This window comes from Filicampus tigris, chromosome 11 (assembly GCF_054856515.1).
Source record: "Filicampus tigris isolate MCC_2025a chromosome 11, RoL_Ftig_1.0, whole genome shotgun sequence".
Lineage (NCBI taxonomy): Eukaryota > Metazoa > Chordata > Actinopteri > Syngnathiformes > Syngnathidae > Filicampus > Filicampus tigris.
In genome coordinates, this window is record NC_141227.1 from 3,408,760 (window position 1) to 3,432,413 (window position 23,654).

The 23,654-nt window shown below is 40.5% G+C and overlaps 1 protein-coding gene across 2 annotated transcripts in view; it reads right to left on the minus strand.

Annotated features, from left to right (window-relative positions):
- Nucleotides 1-6,273: 6,273 nt before the first annotated feature.
- The window catches only part of shtn1 (shootin 1), a 35,403-nt gene continuing 18,022 nt past the window's right edge, over nt 6,274-23,654 (minus strand). For both annotated transcript variants that reach the window (XM_086045026.1, XM_086045025.1), the window contains exons 7-15: nt 20,347-20,428; nt 20,072-20,166; nt 19,815-19,961; nt 17,428-17,581; nt 15,419-15,539; nt 13,512-13,591; nt 10,747-10,847; nt 7,109-7,159; nt 6,274-6,503 (exon numbers count right to left, since the gene is read on the minus strand). In XM_086045026.1, the coding sequence (XP_085901152.1) occupies nt 6,378-6,503; nt 7,109-7,159; nt 10,747-10,847; nt 13,512-13,591; nt 15,419-15,539; nt 17,428-17,581; nt 19,815-19,961; nt 20,072-20,166; nt 20,347-20,428 (957 nt within the window). In that variant the 3' untranslated portion in view covers nt 6,274-6,377. The remainder of the gene's footprint in view (nt 6,504-7,108; nt 7,160-10,746; nt 10,848-13,511; nt 13,592-15,418; nt 15,540-17,427; nt 17,582-19,814; nt 19,962-20,071; nt 20,167-20,346; nt 20,429-23,654) is intronic.

Genomic DNA, 23,654 nt, shown 5'->3' on the forward strand with positions numbered 1-23,654 from the left:
GCGTTGTGCAGGAGGCTCCGTACAAGGGAACATGCGTATGTTATGGTAGTAGCAAATATTCAAACGACAGCTTTAAAGGCCGAAGTAGAGAAGTGTTCAATGTGAACAGCAGTTGAACTTTTGGTTGCTTTAAAGCTCATTCCTTTTTAAAAGAACCCAACACAACATGTTCAGTCGGAACTTGGCCCGGTTTGGATGAATAGACGGACAGACGAAAACCCACTTCCATCTTTGCTTAGTCCATCCTTTTTAAAAGATTTCTTGTCCTCCGTCCGTCCGTCCACAAAATGGGCGTCTATCTGTTCGTTCCATCCCTGGGACGGAATGCCCAGCTCTGGTTGTCAATATATGTTCTTTGAGTAATTTTGCTGAACTACTTTTGTTTTCTCTGCTTTGCTTCTAATGTCATGCACTGTTGTGTTTGTAGGTGTTGTCTTTGCTTGTGTGAAGCACATTGACTTGAGTTGCCTTGTTTATGAAACGTGGTATATAATAAAGCTGCCTTGTCTTGCCTGGCCTAGAAAAAAAAAGCCATCAGCAGTTTGCCTGAGGTCTTCTAATGGGGCACACAAATGTTGGATCATATTAGTCTTCTGTCAACAACTAATTCACTATTCCATCTCTTGTACCATGTTACATACAAAACAGCTTGTTACTCACTTACACACTGCACAGTGTGCTCGCGAGAGTGAGTCGTTTTATTTTATACTTGTTATTAAACAGTGGTTAACTTATTTCAACACTTCTATGACAGTTAAGAATGTTATTTACCAGTAGGGGTGGGTGGGTCGATCCAAATATCGATATTATCGATACCATACCGATACCTTGGATCGAATCGATACTATTGTCCAGGGATCGATACTTCGCTCAAAGCGCCGCTTCTCCCCCACCCCCTCGCTCTCTCGCCCAGCACCTCCTGCTACTCTCTGAGTCTCTGTCTGAGTGAGTGACTCAGGCACACTTTTAGCCTATGGGCTGATATTTCTGCCGCTAGAAACTGAATCTGAATTGCTTAACTTGAATATTTGAATTGAAAACTGAATTATTGAAATGAAAACTGAATTATTGAATTGAAAAACTGAATTATTGAATTGAAAAACTGAATTATTGAATTACATAAATTGTATATATCTATTGTTTACTTTGAATCTGAATTGCTCGATCGGAATTTGATTTTTTTTTTGGTTAAGAACTGTATCCCAATAAACTTGAAACTGAATTTAAGACTAAGTAAGATGCATTTTTAATTCCTCAAACAAAAGTGCATCTCACCGAAAATTCAATGTCGCAAAAGCTCACATTCAGTTCGATGAGTAAAAATTCAAAGCTCAGTGACAGACATACGGGAACTTTAAGGATGATCAATCGATTGCAGGTACAGAGATCTCTTCAGCGGCTCTTAACTCTTATAACACCTTTTATTAACCTTTGTGGTACATGCCATCGGGTCACGGGGGGAAGGAAAGGCGCCTCCTTTCAAACTTAGGAAAGGACAGTGTACCTTTAGCAACGTATCCAAACGAAGCGCAGTAGTCAGTACATCTCGATTTACGGGTTGTTTTTTTTTTCAAACCATGACGCCAATTGAACTCCATTCCTTAGGCATTACTGACACCTAGGGGTAGAATCAGCGCACTGTATATATACAAAGTTGGGGCTCATTACAATTATAGCAATCTGTCTGGTTGTTTTTGTCTTTTTTTCTCAATAAATGTGTCAGAAAATGCCTCGTTTTGCCATTTTTTGTCCCTTTTTTCAGGAACTATGGAAGTTTTAAAATCTGGTGAATATTTGTCAATATTACAGGTTATAACTAGTTAAAACAGTGCAATTAAAAAAAAAAAAAGAAAAAAGCGGATTTTGAATTTTGAAGTGCGCTGATTCTACCGCAGACACAGAGACAATTTACTCTGGCAGAGGCTTTTCAGCCCCAAAAAATCAACAACAGTTGTTGTAGTAGAAGTATTTTATTTTCTATAGTGTTAAAGGTTGTTACATTGCATTGTTTACACTATTTGCACTTTCTGACCTTATTTTCAAAATATTGTGCAATGGAAGGTATTATAGTTGTCATGTTGGCATTGTTATATTTGTATTTTCGTTACATTGCTGCTTTTTTTGGTTTGACTCTCTTGACATTTGTTCTGAAACAGTTGTCGTAGTTGTATTGTATTTTTTTCTACTGTTAAAGGTTTTTACATTGTATTGTTTACACTATTTGCACTACTGACTTTATCTTCAAAACATTTTGCAATGGGATGTATTTTAGTTGTCATGGTGACATTGTTATATTTGTATTTTCGTTACATTGCTGCTTTTTTTGGTTTGACTCTTTGACTTTTGTTTCGAAACAGTTGTTGTAGTAGAAGTATTTTATTTTTTTATAATGTTAAAGTTTGCATTGTAGATATTTAATAAAAAAGAAAACATTATATATATATATATATATATATATATATATATATATATATATATATATATATATATAAACAAACAAACATATACTAACACAAGGGGGATTTCCAAGCAAAAAGTATCGCATCGGTATCGGCCGATACTACCCTGTATTTACTTGGTATCGGATCGATACCAAAATTCACAGTATCGCCCACCCCTATTTACCAGAGGTGAGTATTGTCAGGGCAGGGTGAGCTGCCGTCATTATTTCAGGTTGGCCCACGTGAGCCCAGTCCGTCCCTCGTCAGCGACACCCAATCGGCATTGAGAACGTAATTTACACGTTACATGCAGACACTACACAAGCAGACACGCAGCCAAATAAAGAAATTAAAATAAGAACAGACACACACACACACGCACACAGCGTAGTGATTAGTGAAATAAAAACAATATGGGACAATGCCATTGCAGTCTTTGGGACTGAAAGGTATACAACACTTGTGTTTTTTATTTATTTGGCTGTACGTGTCAAATGTGCCGCACCTGCGTGTGATGTGGTACCAGTAAGTCCGTTCTCGACGCTGTTTGGCTGTCGCTGACAACTCGGAGAGACCGGGCCGTCCTGCAATACTAACAAAAGCTCACTGACGATGCCCACCTCTGTTATTTACATAACTGCAGTCCAGAAAATTGCATTTGATCATTGTAACAGGTTGATCCCGGAACAAATACTTTCTAGTACCATTACTGCATTTCTTGTGAGAAAATGTTTTGAATTCCAACCAAATTAGAGGTCAACCGGTGCCCTTAAATGGATCTCGGAGGTGGCACTGTCATTATTTTCTGAAAAGCCTGACCCAAAATTGAGCTGCAATGGCGGATGATGGTTTTGCTGATGGTGATGCAAAATGCTATGTGTCATTATGTCCAATCTTTGTAGCAAACAAATGTTACTTCATGCACATGGGATCAAATCACGAGTCAAACTGGGTTTAAATTGAGCTGCGAGATGGACGACGGAGACAGCAGTTTCTCTCAGTGGATGAAAAGGAAGTAAATCGATACACGCATGGTCTTCGTTTTGGTTGTCTTCAAGTGTGTCACACAACACCGTTGCTTCTGTTGAACATAATTCACACATTCTCTGAATAAGCTGTTTGGTTTGTTTGTTTTTTATGTCGATAGATTACTTCCTGTTTCAATAAAGACTATCGTTAGGACTAAATCTCCTGTTAAATGAAGTCTGAGTGAGACTACTTCTGCAGTTTTTGTTTCATTGGGAGGGGTAAAGTGGATTCTTTGAAGCCTTCTGAGGGTGAATCTGCTTTGCAAAGGTGGGGACTTAAAACAACAATGGCATTTCCTCCACACTGTATTAAGGGGACGGCAAGCTGGAAATTGCACCTTAAAACCGTAATAACCAAAAGTGTCCCATAAGTGACGGACAGGGCATGCAGTTCACACTTCTCGTGTTTCAGGCGCTTCACACGAGGAGGTATCTGGGAAATCTGGGCAGGTGTTGAGAGAAAACAACACAATAGCAAGCGTTGCATGATAATTTGCACAGCCATTGTTAGGCTTCAATTCAGTTAAAAGAAAACAGCCTTAATTGGTTGGATCAAAGTATTCCGAATCTTGGAAATTATACAGACGGGAACTGAAAATGAATGAAAATACAGATTCTCTAGTCCAGGACACCAGATGTTACATTAGAAGTAAATCACAAAACAAGCAGAAAGATTGCAATGTCAGTTGATCACTAGCAGCCATGCGGTGGATGACTGTGCTGAACTGTTGGCTTTTATGTTACAGGTTTCATTGAAGTAACTTTTAACAGCTTTTGTTTGCTTCACAGGCCTCTCTCATCCGCTATCAATATGATTTTAGTGACGAAGGACTTTGATTAGGATATTCTCCATCTTACATTTGAGTCTGGTCAAGTGTTGATCCAATACCCCAATTCTATCCCACATCTGAGATGAATGACGTCTGCAGGAAGTGTTCCACCAGCGCACACTGCTGACTGGAGTGAAAAACATTTCAAAAACTGACTGTACGTGTAGACAAATCACACCTGGGGGGGAACACCGAATGAGTAAAGATTGGAGGCGGTCAGGCTAGGTTCACACCGCAGGCAAATGCGACACAGATCGGATTTTTTTGTCCATTTGCGACCTATGTCAGATTTTTTTTTTACGACAGTCTGAACGGCTCAATTCCCATTTTTTCAAATGCGACCTGGGTCGCTTTCGTATGTGGTCCTAGTTCGGATACGTATCCGATCTTTTCCAATGCGTTCGCGGTCTGAACAGCCAGGTCGCATATATCCGACATTGACATTGTCATCAGGAGCCCAAGATGCGCTCCGCGCAGGCGGAAGGAAAGTGCTGGCAGCAGGGGGATCGAATCTGCAAAGTTGTTTTGAGTAACACTATTAACTTGATGTTTTACTTTAATTTAATCCCACTTGAAACATGAAACATAAAGTGAACATTTATGGCGATCGTAGTAATTCAGCCACGGCTCAGACGGTTAGCTCGTGACGTCATCGTTAGTGATGTCTCGATGAAATGAGATATTATAGCCTCGCCTCATCATTTCCCCCAAATAATCTTTTTTATTTCTACCTGCTGCCTAATCGCTTGACTGTATAAATGCCCCAACACACTGGACCACATTTACTTCCGCAAACACAACGTCGGGTGTGACGTCGTCTTTTCTTCTGCGCATGCGGGCCACTTTGACGACGCATGTGTTCATACAGCAGACAAGACCGAGGTCGCATTTATAATGTAATATGAACGCTTACACCAAAAAATCGTATTTTTTCAAAAAATCAGAATTGAGCATTAAGACCTGCGGTGTGAACCTAGCCGGAATCTAGTGGTTGTTTTAGTTTTGCAGCCATAAATAGGCTAGGTTGACCTGGTGCCTGTTGTCCAAAATCAGCTGGAATAAGCTCAAGAGCACCATGACCCTAATGAGGATATGCGTTATAGGGGGGGAAGCACAGATAAAGACAATATGAAAGCTTCCTCACTCGTCGGCGAGGAGTTGAATGGAAAGCTCCTATTTGTCAACATAAGAACTTTTGACTGTCAGCCAAAGTCCTGTTTAAAATAAAAGTGTTCTTTTGGCGGCGGCACGGAGGTCGACTGGTTAGCACGTCCGCCTCACAGTTCAGAGGTCGTGGGTTCGATCCCGGCTCCGGCCTCCCTGTGTGGAGTTTGCATGTTCTCCCCGTGACTGCGTGGGTTTCCTCCGGGTACTCCGGTTTCCTCCCACATTCCAAAAACATGCATGGTAAGTTGATTGGACTGTCTAAATTGCCCCTAGGTGTGATTGTGAGTGCGGATGTCTGTCTCTGTGTGCCCTGCAATTGGCTGGCAACCAATTCAGGGTGTCCCCCGCCTACTGCCCAAAGACAGCTGGGATAGGCTCCAGCACGCCCGCGACCCTTGTGAGGATAAGCGGTATGGATAATGAATGAATGAATGAATGTTCTTTTGGCGCCACATTGTGGGATCTTGGTGCCAACTAACTATGTTGAAGTAAGAGGAGGAGTTCATTTAGTCAGGCTGAATCCCTGTCCAGTAAAACGGTAGTGCTTTGTCATCATGTGGCATCTATAGGAAATGATAAACGTTTTTACGTCAATTACTTGCTGATATTTTCTATTCGAAGAAATGGCGCCCATGATTTATATTGTTTTGCATGTGTGTTAATTAAAACAAATCTTTCTGTGTAAATATCCCATGTTTCAATGTGGCCATACGTAGTTAATAGTCCAGTGCTGTCTATACAGTACATGTACAAAATCACTTTAAAAGTTAGTGGGTGCGGCTTACATTCAAGTGCGCTCAATCAAAATTATGGTAGTCTTTCTAGCCATTTATTTCTAGTCAGGAAAACTTCTCAAAAGCAGACAAATGATCAAAAATAAATGTAGGGTGCCATGTAAATATATTGACGTCCTAAGAGATGTTTGTTGCCTCCAGTACATCGCGGCGTCTCAGCAAAATTTTCCGCAGTTCGTCATCTGGGGATGATGATGTTGAAGGTGCAATTTTCGGTTGGGAAACTGTTCTGTCAAAATTCCCCTGAAAGGTTGAAACAAAAGTACAGACACTTCAATAGGAATTTGTAAACGCTGCGCAGCTAATATGTGATTATGTGGTGCCGTTTTTTTCTACATTAAAACAAATTTGCTGACATATTTGCTGTGTCCAAATTCATAGGCAGCGCTTTCCAAAGGCCAAATCTGATCATCACATGACATTACTTCCGGCGCGCTTTGACTGCACGTCGTTGTCCAAATTTATGTGGCCTTCAAATCCAGCCTTCAAATCAGGCCTTCGTTTCAATGGAAATATTGATTCTGTCGGACACTTTTGTAGCTTACATTGTTCCGCTCTTCTTTTATGCCGCACTAGCTGCACTTCGCAACACTTTAATGTCCAGTAGAGCACATTGCCGCCATCTTGTGGCAGTACACAAGACAGTCAAGTGAGAGTAGCTTGGCCTGTCCAAATTCACCACGGATTATGCGGTCCATGGAGGCTACATGAGGAGGAGCTTTTGAAGGGTCCTTCGAATTTGGACACAGCTATTGTGTACTTAAACATTGAAATATGACAGTGTGAAGTTGTCTGGGCCAACACAAACAAACTCCACAGTGTAGGACTCATTTGACAAACTCCATTACCATGATTGCTTTAAGTTCCTGAAAGGCAGAATTAGCGGGCTTCCTCGCCATCTGGTAAAAGGAAAATGATAAGAAAAGAGAAGCAAAACATAAAAAATTATACTTATTATTTCTCATGCGACGTATTCAGTCTTAAATGCACCTCCAATTACAACAATATGACAAAGCATACAGTAATAGAGGATGGAGGCGTTTTACAAGCAGACATCAATAATAACAGAGAAAGTCAATAGGCCCTTTCCCATTTTCAGGGCAATTACTTCATATACTGTTGCAGGTCCCAATTATTGGAGTGAAGGAATACATCCAAAGATACCTTGCCTCTATATCACATCCACACCCGAAGACCAATACAAGAACAGTCAATTGCAGTGCCTTGAAAAAGTAACCATACCCTCGGGACTTTTTTCATATTGTGTGACCTTACAATCATTAAACTTGTGTGTATTTTGATGATAGCATTTTAATATTTTAAAATTTAAATTTATGGCCGACCTGTTTTCTGAAGCTCGGCCGTGATTGGTCGTTACCTGAGCCCTGAGCAGTTTTGATGGCATTTTCAGTCGACAGAAGTGACAAAATGGCCGCCCCCACGGATGGCTAAAAATGGGTGGATTAAATCTTATTCCATCCATCCATCCATCCATTATCTATACCACCTCCCCTCACAAGGGTCGCGGGCATGCTGAACACCCTGAACTGGTTGCCAGCCAATCGCAGGACTCTTATTCCACAAACGCAATATTTAGCAGAATGCCTTGTTTCAACTAGTGGGCTTGCATACAACATATTCTTGAAAAAAAAATGTTTGGATTGACTTTCACTTTAAACCATCTATTTTTCAATCCGTCTATTATTTTAATCACGCTTCCGTTATGTATGTCTCCGGTCTGCCTGTCCGTCTACCCCCCCCCCCCCCCCCCCGCCAAAAACACGTCATCATGCAGTTATTATTAGTGTATCTACGTCATTCTGCTCAAAGAACTTTACAAAGCCTCACATTTCATTTCCGACTTAAAACGGCAAAACGTCTATAAGTTTAAAATGGTTGACTTTAAGCAGGATACCGCTCTGCAATGCGGCCAAGGGTAGAATCAAATCCCAAGTCGGTTATTGCGCCTATTGGTGTCGTGCATATCTGCCACACCGGCGGTCATCTAACGCTGAGGAAACTTTCTCTCTGGAACAAACGGGCCGGCTTTCATTTTTTCTTTACAAGGGGAAAGGAGACGCAGAAGGTATACCGCAGAAAACTTTACTGAACATCTCTTGCTAGAGACAACAGGAAACCGGAACCAAAACAGACATTCGTCACACCAAATCACACTGTCCACCAACACACCCCTTGAGCCGTAATGCCATCGGGGAATTGCATCAACAAACACCACACTAGCAGACAATTTGAATTTATTGTGAAACAGTGTGGACCGAAGTGACGAAGTGAAAATATAATTCATGAAACAGAGTGGACAACTTTCCACACAAAAAGTATATACATTTACACAGCCAAATAAAATAAAAAAAACCAAACGTACACAACAATACAATACGATGACATTGCAGTCTTTGGGACTGAGAGGCACGCAGCACAGCCAGCTTCCTTTACTGGCCGGGACGGAGACAAAATTGTATGTTTTCAATTTGCAACTGTTCAACCAAGATGTCATTTAGCAGCCAACACAACCACCAGATTGACTGGCGATGAGTGAGGTTTTTTTTTTTTTTCCCCTGTCGGAGGAGCCGCGTCGTCCGCTCGAAGACGCTCGCGGTGTGTGGTCACCCGTGCGAGCAAACACTCGCGAGACTGGGGTGTGTGTTTCCCTTTCCGTCAGCGAAACGAGCCTCCGTCAATAATTGACCGTGAGGTCCATTCGGACTTGGCCCGGTTATAGTGGAATAATAGACGGGCAAAATCCACTTCGTCTATGCTTAGTCTGTCATTTTTTTTTTAGGTTTCCTGTTTATTGTCTGCAAAACAGGCCGCCCGTCATAGACGGAGAGACGGACCGGTCTATCGGTCAGACTCAATGCCCACTTCTGCAATCCAGTGCCATCAATTGCCTTCAGAAATCACACTATACATGGAGGACATGGAAAGGAGTTGAACTCCTTTGAAGAAACACCCCCTAGTCATCGGTACAGCTACGTGGACAACGCGTAGGTTCAAGCGGGAGGTCTAATGACGAGGTTGTGTACCTGCACTCTTGAGGACAAAATAGTGTCCATATTCAAGACAAATGGTTTGAAAGAGGAGTGAGAGAGGCCATCGACATTAAGGTTGAGAAACCAGCTCTAAACAGAAGAAGGGAAGGAACTTACAACACCACTAATCCCCCACATACAATGTCACCTTTTCCTCTCTTCCAAAGAAATGTAATTATTTAGCCTATAATAAATAACAAACAAAAAAAATGCCACTTTCGGCCTTCAGGTGCACACAAACCATTATTACGACTGAATAGAATATTATAGATGATGACTCCATCCAAACAATTGTTGTTGGAAGATGCAGAAGCTTCTCTTCAGTGCATCTTCACGATTATCATTTTGCATCTCAGAAGAGTGACACCATTTGTGTTTGGGGCGTGACTTAGGGAATCGAAAATAGTGTCCCCACACCAACACTAAGGCTACAGCTGTCCAGTCGTGGTGGGTGGATCGACCCAAATGAAGATAATATCGATACCGACATTGGTATTGATCATTGGCATGGTTTAGCAGTCTGTCAGCTGAGTTGGGGGCGTGTCATCCGGCACCGCACCTGCTTCGCATCACCAATCAAGGACTTTAAAAGACAGCGGCGCCAAAGACCAGTTGTCAGATGATTCTCTCCCTTGCTCGCTTTCATTGCTCCAAGTGTGACTCTTGACTAAGATACATTTTGATTCTCTGGTTCGCGTGATTTTTCGAGTGTTTTGGTTTAGTTTTCTTGTACGGCGTGCGTTGTTGTTTCTTTTCAATTGGAGTTTTCCTGATCCCTTGCGGAAAGTAATTTTGTGTTAATTTCTTCCTTGTCTTGTTTTTGCAAGCGTTTTTTGTTATTCCGTTTTTCCTGGTGTGCTGCCAGCGATTTGTGTTGAACTTTGGACGGGAGTAACCTTTTGTTAATACATTTTTGTTTGTCGACTTTTTCGTTGTCTACATTTGTGGGATTCACCCTTTTGCTGGTTCCAACGGAACCTTAACAGTATCAGTCCATCATTGATGGATGCCCGTTTTGCTGATGATTGACGAATGACCGCACACTTTTTAAAAAATGATGGATCGATGAATGACAGAGGTGGGTTTTCATCCATCAGTGTAATCATCACTAACCACTAACGCCTGTTTTGCCAATGTTTTTTTTTAGGGTGGTGGGGGGATAGACTGTCGGACCTTTGACATTACATTAAAATTCGGTTCATCACGAAAAATGATGGACTGACGAATGACGGATGTGTACCCTGGCCGCTGACGAATGACGAACCAGCAAAATTGAGTAAAATGACCACCTCTGGAAACAGACATGCATTATACACGAGTATATAGCTGTGCGAGGACCTGGGCTTTGGGCCGTGGACAGTAAAACATGTAAAAATGGCAACGAGTTTATTATTGAGAAATTATTTAATCATAATAGAAAAACTTAGAAAAAGAACCTGTCTCCTGTTAGTAGGTCTCTGACTGACAGGCCGAAGCTGAACCCCTTTCTTGATCCTGTTCATCATTTCCTCGACGGCTTGCTGCCTGATATCCACTTCTGCAAAACACACATACACACACACACACACACACACACACACACACACACACACACACACTGAAGGAACAGTGTCAAGAAACAAAGTGACTGATTTTGATTGTACATGCATAATTAGCAAACACTTGAAATGCCAATTATGTATTCTAATAGCTCATAAGACCAATTGTTTTTAATGATGTTGAAGGAATCTCGGGTTTGAGTTTCATTAGAGTATTGAGTTTTATTAGACTGATATTGCTTGATGGCGGAGCCCCACTGTGCCAAGTTATGAGAACAATAATAATCAGTGTTGGGCAAGTTACTTCCAAAATGTAATATATTACATATTACTAGTTACTTGCAAGTGAAAGTAATATGTTTCTTTACAATATTACTCTATTTGTAGAGTAATGCGTTACTCAAGTTTAAGTTACTTTTTAGTTACTTTTTCAAAAATCAGGGATTAATTTCTTTAATAATAATTTCAAGACCTTAAAAGGAAAATGCTAAATTTGCTGCCATACTCTAGCTGGTAAAGTTAACTTATGAGCATATTTAACTATATAGTGTGGTCTATAATATTAAATGTTTCGACTCTATGGTGTGGTGGGACATCACTACCTTTGATCAATATTTGTATCAATAAGATTTCTTTTTTAAATATAAATATTGGAACTGATATTTTGCCCAGTAAATAAATAATCACTGACTGTAAACCACAAATGAAATTATCATTATTCTCAAATTAATTTACACACTGGGGGCGGCATGGCTCAGGGGTAGAGTGGTCCTTTCCCAACCGGCAGGTTGTGGGTTCAATCCCCGGCCATTGTGACACATGTTGAAGTATCCTTGAGCAAGATACTGAACCCCCAGTTGCTCCCGATGCTGCATCATCAGGAGGTTGATGAGGTACAGTGTGAAGCGCTTTGAATACCAAAGGTAGAAAAGCGCTATACAAGTGACAGTCCAATTGCCATTTACACACAAATAATAGTGATGCATAACATATAATCGGTAATTGGTCTAACAAGATAGATAGATAGATAGATAGATAGAAACACAGACAGGGCATGTGTAATAAAAGCAAAAATATGTATTGAAGTCAAAACTGACTGACTAAATGTTTTTTCCTTTTTCATTATTATTTTTTCTATCTATAATAATTGAAATTTCAGTTAGTTCTAATTTTCTTTTACTACATGGAGGTAAAGTTTCGAAGTGATTTGAAAAAAAAAAAAGGTAAATAAGAAACGAGCGCATCAGACTCTATTAATGGCGTCTATTGTAGTTTGTCCGATTGATGGTGCCGTAGCGTGACGTCATTTGTCACCGGTATATGATTTGCATTTTGATTGTGAACAGACAATCATAATCACTACGTTTTACATATGGCAATTGATGGCACTAAGTTCATTAAATCATATCTAAAAAGCACATTGACTCATTTTTTTGCAGTTTATTCGCTTCATTTTACTTAGGTTTGTTCCTGCTTGTATTTTGTGTCTATGATTTGCATTTTATTTTATGAAACCGTGACAGTGATTATTGTCACAAACAATAACCTCTCAGCCCTTTTAATTGCTGTCAACGGTGTACAGACAATTGAATTGCTTGGCAGAGAGAGATGATTCGCGCACTTACGTTGATGCGTGAAGCTCCAAGTGCGACAAGAACTTTTTAATTGAATAATGCCGGACGTAATAGCTTACAATGAAGTGATGTTAAGAACTGCCCCACTTGCTAAATGATGTCAATATGTATATTATGGTCCTGAAATTTGTAACGCATTACCAGTCTCAGTAACTGTAATAATGTTACAAAAAAAATCGGAGTAACAAATTACACTACGTCGTTACTGCCTAAATGTAATGTATTACTGTACTGCGTTACTTTAGTAACGCGTTACGCCCAACACTGATAATAATCATTGATAATCAGTTCCCTCAATTTACTAATTTGTACCCTCACTTTAGCAATTCATACACCTGTTTTCTGAAACTGAGGCCTGATTGTTTGTGACCTGAGCCCCGAGCAACTGTGATGTCATTTTCAGTCGATAGAAAGTGGCAAAATGGCCGCCCCCTGAGACGTACAAAAACAGGTGGATTTTACCTCTTGACTCATGTTCCACAAACAATATTAATCTGAATGGCGTGTTTCGACTACTGGGGCTGCTTGGAACATATTCTTTTAAAGAAACTTTTGGGGTTGACTTCCTGTTTAAGATGCAGCGGAGTGAAACCTCTGGCAGTCAACGACAATCATATGGGTGAAATCACCCTCGTCTGTATTCCATTCAGTTGTAACAATGGTCTTGGACGCACCGGAGCTACAGAAGTGGCTGTGTCCCGTTTATAATTTGTAAGCGACCAAATTATGGAGGGAAGAACGGACAGCACTGTATGGTGGAGGTAGGTTATGTTATACACCCCACGCGCCCCATCTGTGTTGTAACAGTTCGATGGCTGGTTGACTTGAATATAAATCAATGTAAAAATGTTTGGGTATGGGGTGTAACACTATGTTTACTTTACTTGCATTCTTGAATAGAACAAATAGTTTTAGTGGCGAAACGTTTTATTATTTTGCTTGTCTTGCTAAAAATCTGTCTTGTGGGCTTTTGCTCTGAAACAATAGAAAAGACTTGGAGTAATCAATAAACCATTTGCAATTTTTTACCTGCTCTCTTGTCAGAATTGTGGACCACAAGTGGAATGTCATGGCTGTTTTGTCTCTTTCTGATCAATGACAGCAGGGAGCTATGGAGTGAACACAGATCGATATCGGGTTTTATGAATCTGAATTCAAAAGCTGCCACAGATACTCATTTTTGTTTTCACTTCATTTGAATATCTAACAACAGTGTAAAAAGTCCACTGTTGACACCCCACTTCAAATGCCAGGTTTTTTGATACAAAAAAAACAACAACAAAAAACTAAGCAAAGATACATCTTTTCAAAACGTTTCCACCATGTGACTTATGGACTGTACAACTGAAATGAAGAGGAAATTACATCATTTTGAGAGGGGAAGCAAAAAATAAACAACAGAGACAATGTGGTTGGCACTGGTTGGCAAGAGTGCATACCCTCGTATGACTAGGTAAGTATGTGGCAGTTTAGAATTAACCAATTATGTAGATTCAAACTCATTTTAAATGGGAGTCAGTATATAAACTGCCTCTAATTCACGCAAAACAACTTTGAGATGTTCTAGTAGGCTTTTCCTGACATTGTTTCCCTTTTTATACACGAAGCCAGAAGGTTTTGTGCTAACACTGACTGGTATCTGGAGGATTATGGCCCCGCTTCAAACTGATGAAAAAGCATTATGCTGTCACCACCATGCGGTTTTGTGTTCTTCTTTTGATGAGCCAGTGTTGTGTTTGTGCCAAACATATCTTTTGGAATCATGGCCAAAATATTCAACCTTGGTTTCATCAGACCATAACACATCTCTCCACATGCTTTTAGGAGATTTGATTTGTAGTTTTGCAAAATGTAGCCAGGCTTGGATGTGTTTTGTTTGTAAGATAAGGCTTCCTTCCGTCTATTCAACATACCGTATACCCCGGACACCCGCACACACACTCGGAGTGGCTCCTCAGTTGGTTTGAACATTAGTTATACGCTTATACAAACGAATTAATCTTGATTAATTGCAATTCGAACTATCTCCAAAATGTGCCATATTTTTCTGTAAATTGTTGTTGGAATGGAAAGCTAAAAGACATAAGACCGATATATAAGAATATACTGTTCATATGTAATGTATTTTTTTAAATTATAACAATAAATCCTCATGAGATGAAAATTAAAATGTTTAAATTAAAATTATTAACATTCTTTCTGTAGTAGACAGTATTTTTATTCACTACAAAAACAAAAACGCAGAACAGTGACAGAAATATTTCAAATGTGTGCAAACAAAGTGTGTGTGTGTGTGTGTGTGTGTGTGTATAATGTACACGTTTATATGTGGCCCTTGTAATATTCTTAGTGTTGACTTCCACTTTAACCAATGCAAAGTGTTGAAAATGGCTTGCAGGTTGAATAAACAAAGCTAAAAAGGGGTGGATTTTTCTGCTTAACTCATATTCCACAAACGCAATATTAATCAGAATGCTGTGTATCAACTAGTGGGCCTGCTGGCAACATATTCTTGAAAAAAAAAAGTTTGGGTTGAAACTGCCCAATACTTTTTGAAAAAATGCACAACATGGGTTCTTGCACTTAAAGTGATCATCCATTTTTCACTAACAAGCTCAATTTATGCTTTTTTTTTTCCCAATCAGGAAAATTATATATCTATAAATGTATCTAAAAAAAAAGTTTTTTTTTAGATATTGATGTGTACATGTTGTAGGCCACATTAATGGTGGGAAAAGGTTTGAAATTATTTATTTTGGTCTCTTTTTTTTTTATAACCAAAAAACCTGGCCTTGTGAACATGGATTTGCAGACTTTTTACCACCCTTTATATCAGAAAAAACATGCAAATCATATCAAATCAGTCTGTTGAGATCAGACGGAAAAGCTGTATTTTTGGTTTACAAACATAATTCAAATCTGCTACCAGCGGTTACCTGAGTGGGTTGAAGGATGCTGAGGTTGGAAGAGCTGGTGGTGGTGGCGGTGGTGGTGGTGGTTGACATGGAAGATGTGGTGGATTGGTAGCTGTTTGCAGTTTCTTTTGAAGTTCTTCAACTGGTCAATCCAATGACAAAATTATTTAATGACTTGTCATTGCTAGTTGACCTTTGCAAAACGCCCGTTCCCTTTTGTTACTGTTGTTAAAACCATTAAGTATTTGTAATCAACATTATGATGATATCTGCACCCCTGTTCAAAACCAGAAATTGCAAACAGAAGCAGGATGTTTTAGTTTAAAATAAGAGACACGAGGAAATATTGTAATGCAAATCAATTAATTACTCGTAATTAATTAAAGCAGCACTGGGCAAGAATTCGACCTTAATACATTTTTTTCACAACTCTTGAATACCTGAAACATTGACTTATAAGTAGTCGAATGGGACTTTTGTCATGCCCTGGGTGGGTCTGTATCGTATTTACTGGCTATAACCAACTTTGAGGAGGATGGGAGCAACCCTGGCACACAAAAAAATACAAATATCCTGAGTTGCTTTACGGCATACTCACTTCCCCCTTTCGCTATAAGGACGGAAGTCGATTCGAACATCTATGCGCTATAACTGGTGTCATAGCAGAAGTCCCAAAACAAACAAAAAAACAAAAGTATTTTTTAAACAAAATTTGATTCATTACCTCATCGCTATTCAGCCACTGGAGATAGAAATGTAATTCAGTCCAACTTGCAGGCCAGCGAGAGCTCAGGATCACGACGCTACACGCTGACGCTCATGGGAAATGTGGTTGACTTTTGTCAAAACACTACCGCTTTTGTCCACATGGCGCCACCATAATCAAAACTGACACTATGACACTGTGCTGCTTTAATGTTAAAGATGGAACGCTAATAAATATAAATTGCAGAAAAGTTAACCTGGTGGCCGATAAAGAAGGCAACCCAAAAAACCTAGTAGGGGTGCCCACACTTTTTCAGCATGTGAGCTACTTATAAAATGTCCAAGTCCAAATGACCTACCCACTTTATGTATTTATTTATTTTAAAATGTACCTACAATTCTTTACATGTACTATATATTGGTGTACCTTGCATACCTACAGTATATATAACTATTTATAGGCAGATAGATAGATAAATACTGTAGATAGGTAGGTGGATGGGTGGATGGGTAGATGGGTGGATAGATAGATAGATAGATAGATAGATAGATAGATAGATAGATAGATAGAGATAGAGAGATAGAGAGATAGAGAGATATGCATGACTGGCTGCCCTAATTTCCCAACGGATGATGTGATGGGCACGACTCTACTTTTAGTTTTAGTGAATTAAATTGAAAGTAGCGTTAGTTAATTCCAGAGAGCTACTTACACTTCCTTCGTGATTTACTGGTAGCTCACAATCTACATAATGTGTGCCTGGCCGAGATTGTAGTGCTGGGTAGATATGGAACCCATAGCAGTGATCTTGTTGGCCAATGTTAGGTTTGTAAGTTAGTAACATTGATGCTCCCTAACCAGATATATATTTTTTATTTTGTTACAATCATTTAGAATTTTGGTGTATGCAAACACTACAGTGATTTATAAATGGCAAATTCCATAAGAGTTTGAAGTTAATTACGGCACCTGAGACAGCTATGGGGTCCTCTGAACCCGGAAGATCTGCAACCATCAGTAGACAATGTGCAGATGGTTGCTGTAACTCTTGCTGATGTCCAACATACAGCACATAACAGAACAATAAAAATTGACAAGAGGTACGTAGCTAGACTCATTAAGCTTGCTAATTCGACTAGCCCTCCAGTTAATGGCATATACAGTATGTTAAAAGGTCAAATTAAATATGTGGTTAAAATGAGGTTGTTGTATTTTTTGGCATACTTTTACACCGATGGGATGTGTTAATGTTACTGAAGCATTATATGGTACGGTGACGTTGCCACAGTGCAGCCTGTTTTCATGGTTGTCAATATGTTCTTACGCGTGACCCTCAGATCCTTGACCTCCGCTTGGGCCTTGGAGCACTCATCACTGCACTGCCTCTTCTCCTCCTCGACAAGCTCTAGTTCACACCTCAAGGCTGTCAGCTCCTTTTGCGCCTCACAGCTACTCAATTTGTCTTCCAGTTTCTTTATCTGTACACACACACACACACACACACATTTTTGTTGGTGCTGGATCTGTCCTATTGTATTGATCTTTCACGCCACAAACAACTTGATAAGGATATGAGAGTATGATTATGTTGTTTGGCGCCGTCCACACATTTCAAGCAAACACCACTCCAGTTCAGTTCAATTGGGAAAAAATGGCTGAAATGAAATGTTTCAAATATTTCTTGTGGCAGATCCTGCAGTGGTAATTGGTGGTAAGTAGTCCTGGGTAGATGCCAGCTGACATTCAGTTGCCTGCTCTACAACCCCTTTTGCAAGTTCCAATTGTTCATGCGATGAGGAGTATGTTCACATTCTGGATGGTACCAACAGAGATCAGTGATCCCACTCAGCTTTAATTGTTTTACATTTGAGACAGTGGCGGCGGGAGCTGATTCAAGGCCAAGCCCCTGCCGTTCATTACTGGCCATGTTCTTAAATGCTTTTCCTTTAGGTGGAAAATGTTTTGTTAACTCTGAGGTTATGTTTTCACTCATGCCTGTTTGCGTGTTATTCTAGCCGACAATGGAAGGACACACGATAGAATGTCAACCGAGTACCAGTGGCGGCTTTAGGCAGTTTTACCTGGGGTGCCGAAGGGGTGGGAGGAGGTTCATTTACGAGGGCAGAGGTTAGTAACCCCCGCAAGCACACAAATGTATGCACACGCCCACATTTCATTTCACATGTTTCATTTTCTGCATTATCTGACAAGTTCTATGCATGTCGCATGAATAACGACTCGTCACCGATCGTAATCGTGATTAGTCGCCTAATCGGATGACATGTAAATCACAGCATATCGCGCCAGCAGGCAGCTGCTTTTATATACCAACATTAGCTTACAGCCTGAATTCTGGTAGTATTTGCAAACTAAAAATGATGATGATGGGACTTTCAACTTTTATTAAACTTTGCAGCTTGTGCTAGCATTCCCGGCATGTTTATAAATGATGGTGTCACTTAAATTGAAGTCGATATTGTGGCCTTAACATTTTTGTGCATTTTAAAACAGAACAAAAAACGATACACTATCAATTCAGTAGTTGTACCTATATCTATAGATACAAAATGAAATACTTCATACTTCATATCTGCCTCGTCCCCCGGCACATCTGCCAATTTGTTTACAAAAAGTATACCAGTTTAGACTGGGCAAAAAGCAGATCTACCTCCTAGCGTGCTATTTTGGTGTATTTGATCGAGAGACAGGCAGACAAATTTGGCGTTCTGCGGATGTGTGTGGTGGACGTCATATGATTTCATTCATAAATATGATACCAACATGGGGCAATCCCTCTGAGTCATTGTAGGAATCAATTCATTAGACGGATTATAATCATTATCATAGTAAAAATATTTTAACAGCATCCACGTCACCCGTCACTAATGCGGGGGAAGCGGGAGTGGCAGGGCTCATACGCAGACGCACGATCGGGGATACAAGGTGGTCTCAACTTGCCCATGTCACATGCACATGCCAACTACATCATCTGTGAGGGGAGATTTTGCAGGTTCCCTGCCAATGTCATGCACGGACCCAGCGATTCAATTTCTGTTTCCACATTGACAAGCACAGTAAACCCGTGCGTACTGTGCCTCCGACATCCCTGATTTTGGTGCAAATGAGGGATGCCACTAGGACTGGCCAGGAAAAGACTATTTCCATCCCACAATGGCGCACAAGACCGCAAACGCCCCTTACGCCCAATTCTACCAGTGCAAAGTCCGAAAAATACCAAAAGAAAGAAAACCCCACCCATGCGCTCAGTTAGACTGTCTTTGAGCTAGACTTGCGCTTGGAACGAATATTGGCTCCTAATTTCCGTTGTGGGATGGAAGTAGTCTTTTCCTGGCCAATCCTAGTGACATCCCTCATTTGCATCATAATCGGGACTGTCCAAGCGCAGTATGCCCAAGTACGCCGTGCTTGACATTGCGGGAAAAGAAATGGACTCGCTGGTCTCTCTGCATGACAATGGCAACTCTTAAACTCGATGTCCCCTTGCAAATGATGTGGTCGGCCGTGCATGTGACGTGGACAAGAAAAGAAAGAGGGTTTTGGTTTCATTCACACTTGTGACTGACAGTCAAGTAGTTAATATGAAATAATGGATGATTGTGTCAATCGTATTGCTTAGGAGTTAAAACTATGTCAAGATTCTGGTTTCCCCACTCTTGCCTTTTCATATCCCGAGTTTAATGTCAGCTCTACCTCACTCTGGTGCTTCTGCTTCAACGTTTCCAAATCCTTTGTCAGTGACGTAACCTGGTTTAGTGCCTCCTGTAGAGCATGGCTGGGCGTGGTGCTCTGCATCAGGATCCGGCTCTGTCTCTTGAGCACCTTTTGCTCAACAACCATCTAAAGCAACCACCACCATTGGAAAGGTAGAAAGACAAAATAGTAGCGAGGGGCATATGCACATGATGAATATCTTGCAATGATAATAGAGAAATTGTCATAGAACTCACTGCCCTGGCAAAGTCCTCTGCCCCCTCCCTCAAGTCCCGCTCCAGGTTCAAGGTGTCCTGTAAGGCTTCAAATTCCTCCACAGCAAGCTTAGACACTGGACAGAATTCCCACCTTTTTTTTTTTTTTTTTAACATAACTAATAAGATGGTCTGTATATGAGTAATCAAACAACACCTAATAATACTAATATTGTGAGCCATATTCTTATTCAACATAGAATACACTTTTTCAAGCGTGCCTTTATTTCATTGAATCCCTACCCTCCCAGTCTAACCTCTGTTATATTTTCTCAGTAGCTTCTTTTGCTGCACCGTCTCTGCCGTTAAAACTGTGTTGGTACGTTTTTGTTCCAGCAGCTGCAAATAGAAAAAAAGAATGTAACAGAGGTGGGATTTACAGCAAACAATGAAGGGTCAAGGGGAGTGAGCCAGTCCGTCAGTCAAATTCAAGAGACGGAAGACGAGTGTGGACTCAGAATGTGAATGCAAAAAATAAGAATAATAATATGAGACATATGGATATGAGACAATGATGAACATTTCGGCTTTTATTTCTCGGTATTTACATCTGGATTGGATACACAACTTCAAAGACAGCATCGATTATAACAAAACTGAGTTGCTGAGTTAAAGTATTGGTAGAGATACTTAAAATAGCTTGAAAAGAGTCTGGATATTGACTTTCCAAACGTCTTGCCTTGCCCCTGAAGAAATCCTTTGTTGTTTTTGGCGGTCCGTTTTGGGTTATCATCTTACCGAAAGATCTACCGATGAGTTCAGTGGCAACCTTTTTTTTATTGGCAGGAGAAATGTTTCAAGTGCATTTTGCCCACTGAGTGTCATCACAGGGGTGTATGTATTATTTTGTCAAGATGTTTTGAGAGGGCAGCACGGTAGTCGACAGGTTATCATGTCCGCCTCACAGTTCAGAGGTCGTGGGTTCCATCCCGGCTCCGGCCTCCCTGTGTGGAGTTTGCATGTTCTCCCCGTGCCTGCGTGGGTTTCCTCCGGGTACTCCGGTTTCCTCCCACATTCCAAAAACATGCATGGTAAGTTGATTGGACTCTCTAAATTGCCCCTGGGTGTGATCGTGAGTGCGGATGTTTGTCTCTGTGTGCCCTGCGATTGGCTGGCAACCAATTCAGGGTGTCCCCCGCCTACTGCCCTAAGACTGCTGGGATAGGCTTCAGCACGCCCCGCGACCCTTGTGAGGATAAGCGGTATTGATAAGATGAGAAGATATAGATGTTTTGAGAGTACTAATTTGATTTTCTTCGCAATGTATTTTTTTCTACATTCTGGCCTGGCCTCTCAGGGTAAAATGGAGGAAAATAATAATTCAATAGCATCGCATAGGCCCCAAAAGACATCCCACCAGGTATCTACCCTGTATGCCAAATGGTCAGTCCGGTCCTCGGCTGTGGACGATATGTACGCAATGACTCATTGATTATTTGATTGATTGGTTTCCCTCTCATCTTCACAATTAAATCTTTTTCGACAATTGACAGCTCTCTGTTTTCCATGTTGGTTTAAATGTCATGATTCACTTTGACTTTCTTTATACTCGATCTAGGAAGCGTGGCTGTCAGTGGACAATAAAAATTGTAATCGCCTATAGGCCGGTCCGACTATCATTTTAAACGGGCTTCCGTTAGCGATTCCGACTATCAACTTTGACAAATGATAAAACTTTGTCGTCTTAAAAAAAGAGAAGACGACAACGAAGAAGAAGAAGAAGCCACCGCCAAGAAGGAAGAAGAAGCTTCAGCAGCAAGAGCAGAAGTATTGACACTAACTTTTGCTTCACACAACAACAAGGGTTTAAAAGTGCATTCATCCACTAGGATTTTACCTTTGGCTAAAATGTATCGCATGAGTCTAGTTAGGTAAGCCAATTTTAGGATAACAATTAAAACTTGAATCGCTGGGCGATATTTGCAACAAAAGACTCAGCCTCATGCAGCCGGACTAAATGCGTCTCCTTTTAGCACTTTCCAGGACCCTGTCGTCGCTGACAGGAGATGAAACGTGTGAAAATAGACGATTGCGTAGAAAAAATGGGCTTCCGGATATGCTTAGTCCGACTACGTTTTTTAAGGTTCCTGTCTATGGTTTATTGCCTACAAAATGGGCATTCGTCATAGGCGGATAGGCAGACCGGTCCGTCACATAGTCAGTATATTCAGACGCTCTGATTTGTGACCCATCAAATTAAACTTGACGGTACAAAGTGCGCATTTGTACATAAACTCGGACCCATGCGTACACATATTTGGGGGACAAGTGAATTTTACGTCGCAGTTGGTGAGGTGGTGAATTGAAGCCAGATTGTAATAATGTCTCTGACATATCCAGTTACATTTAAGATCAAACGTTGAACATAGATAACATACCAGTTTTGTGTCCGATTTTATTTTGTTGATGTTTTGGCCTTTCTTTATTAATGATGCTGCGCATCACGCCTTTGAACTGCCCTTGGGGATAGTGCTTTGAATGATTAATTTATCGATCAATTGATTGCGATGGATCAGACCAATCAGTTTGATTGCCGTATAAACTGGTGATAGACCGATATGTTTTTTTCAGGGCCAATGCCGATACGGATTATTGATCGTCAAGTAGGCCGATACCCAATATTTGAAGCCAATATTGGAGCAATATTCGTTAGCGGTCAAATAAAAAACATCATGTGTGTCATACAAACTCCCAACACTTGACTTTGTTTAAATGGCTTTAAGGACATGTTTATTGACCTGCTTTTTGGATTTGCAACATCTTAATGTTGTTGTTTTTTTTTCAATCTTAGAAAATAGACATCTTTGTTTTAAAATTCGAACAAAATGGGCAGGTGTTTCATTCTGTTCTGTCTAATAACTTGACAGAATGGATGGTTAGAGCTAGTGTTGTTCCGATGCCATTTTTTGGCCCCGATACCGATTCCAATAACCAGCTGTGCGGTATCGGCCAACGCCGATACTGTACCGATACCAGACTTTAAAAAAACAAGAAAAAAAAAACAAAACATATATATGAGCATTTTTTTCTTGTAATTCTAAAGAACTGCATACTCACTTGGATGTAAAACCATTGCTATCATGGCTTGGTCAGATTTAAAAAACTTTGTGAAACAGGAGAAAATAAGAAATAATATACACGAGGTATCTTTGAGAGGGATTGTGTCGGATTGATTACAAAAGCTATAGGACATTATTATAAAAGTTTGTTTTGAGTATTAGTGACCCATCGCAACAACTTCCGCTCCCAAATCCACTTTCAAAACCAAAAACAAGCAGTAGAAAAATCCAACAAGTTCAACTCCAAAATCCCAAATTGAGCAGGGTTTGTTGTTGCGGTCCATTCCCCTTGTTCATGCTCGCTGCCGCCGCCGTCGCCGCAAGCTCTTGGTGCTTGTTCACATGTTTCGTCCTCAAATGTTTTATCAGGTTTGACGTATTGAACCTGGCCACTTTCGTTCTACCTCTTGCAACTTTCGCACCGCAAATTTTGCACTTAGCTGTTGTACTCGCTGGAGTTTCTATGTTGAAGTAGTTCCATATCGCCGACATTATATCTCATGTAC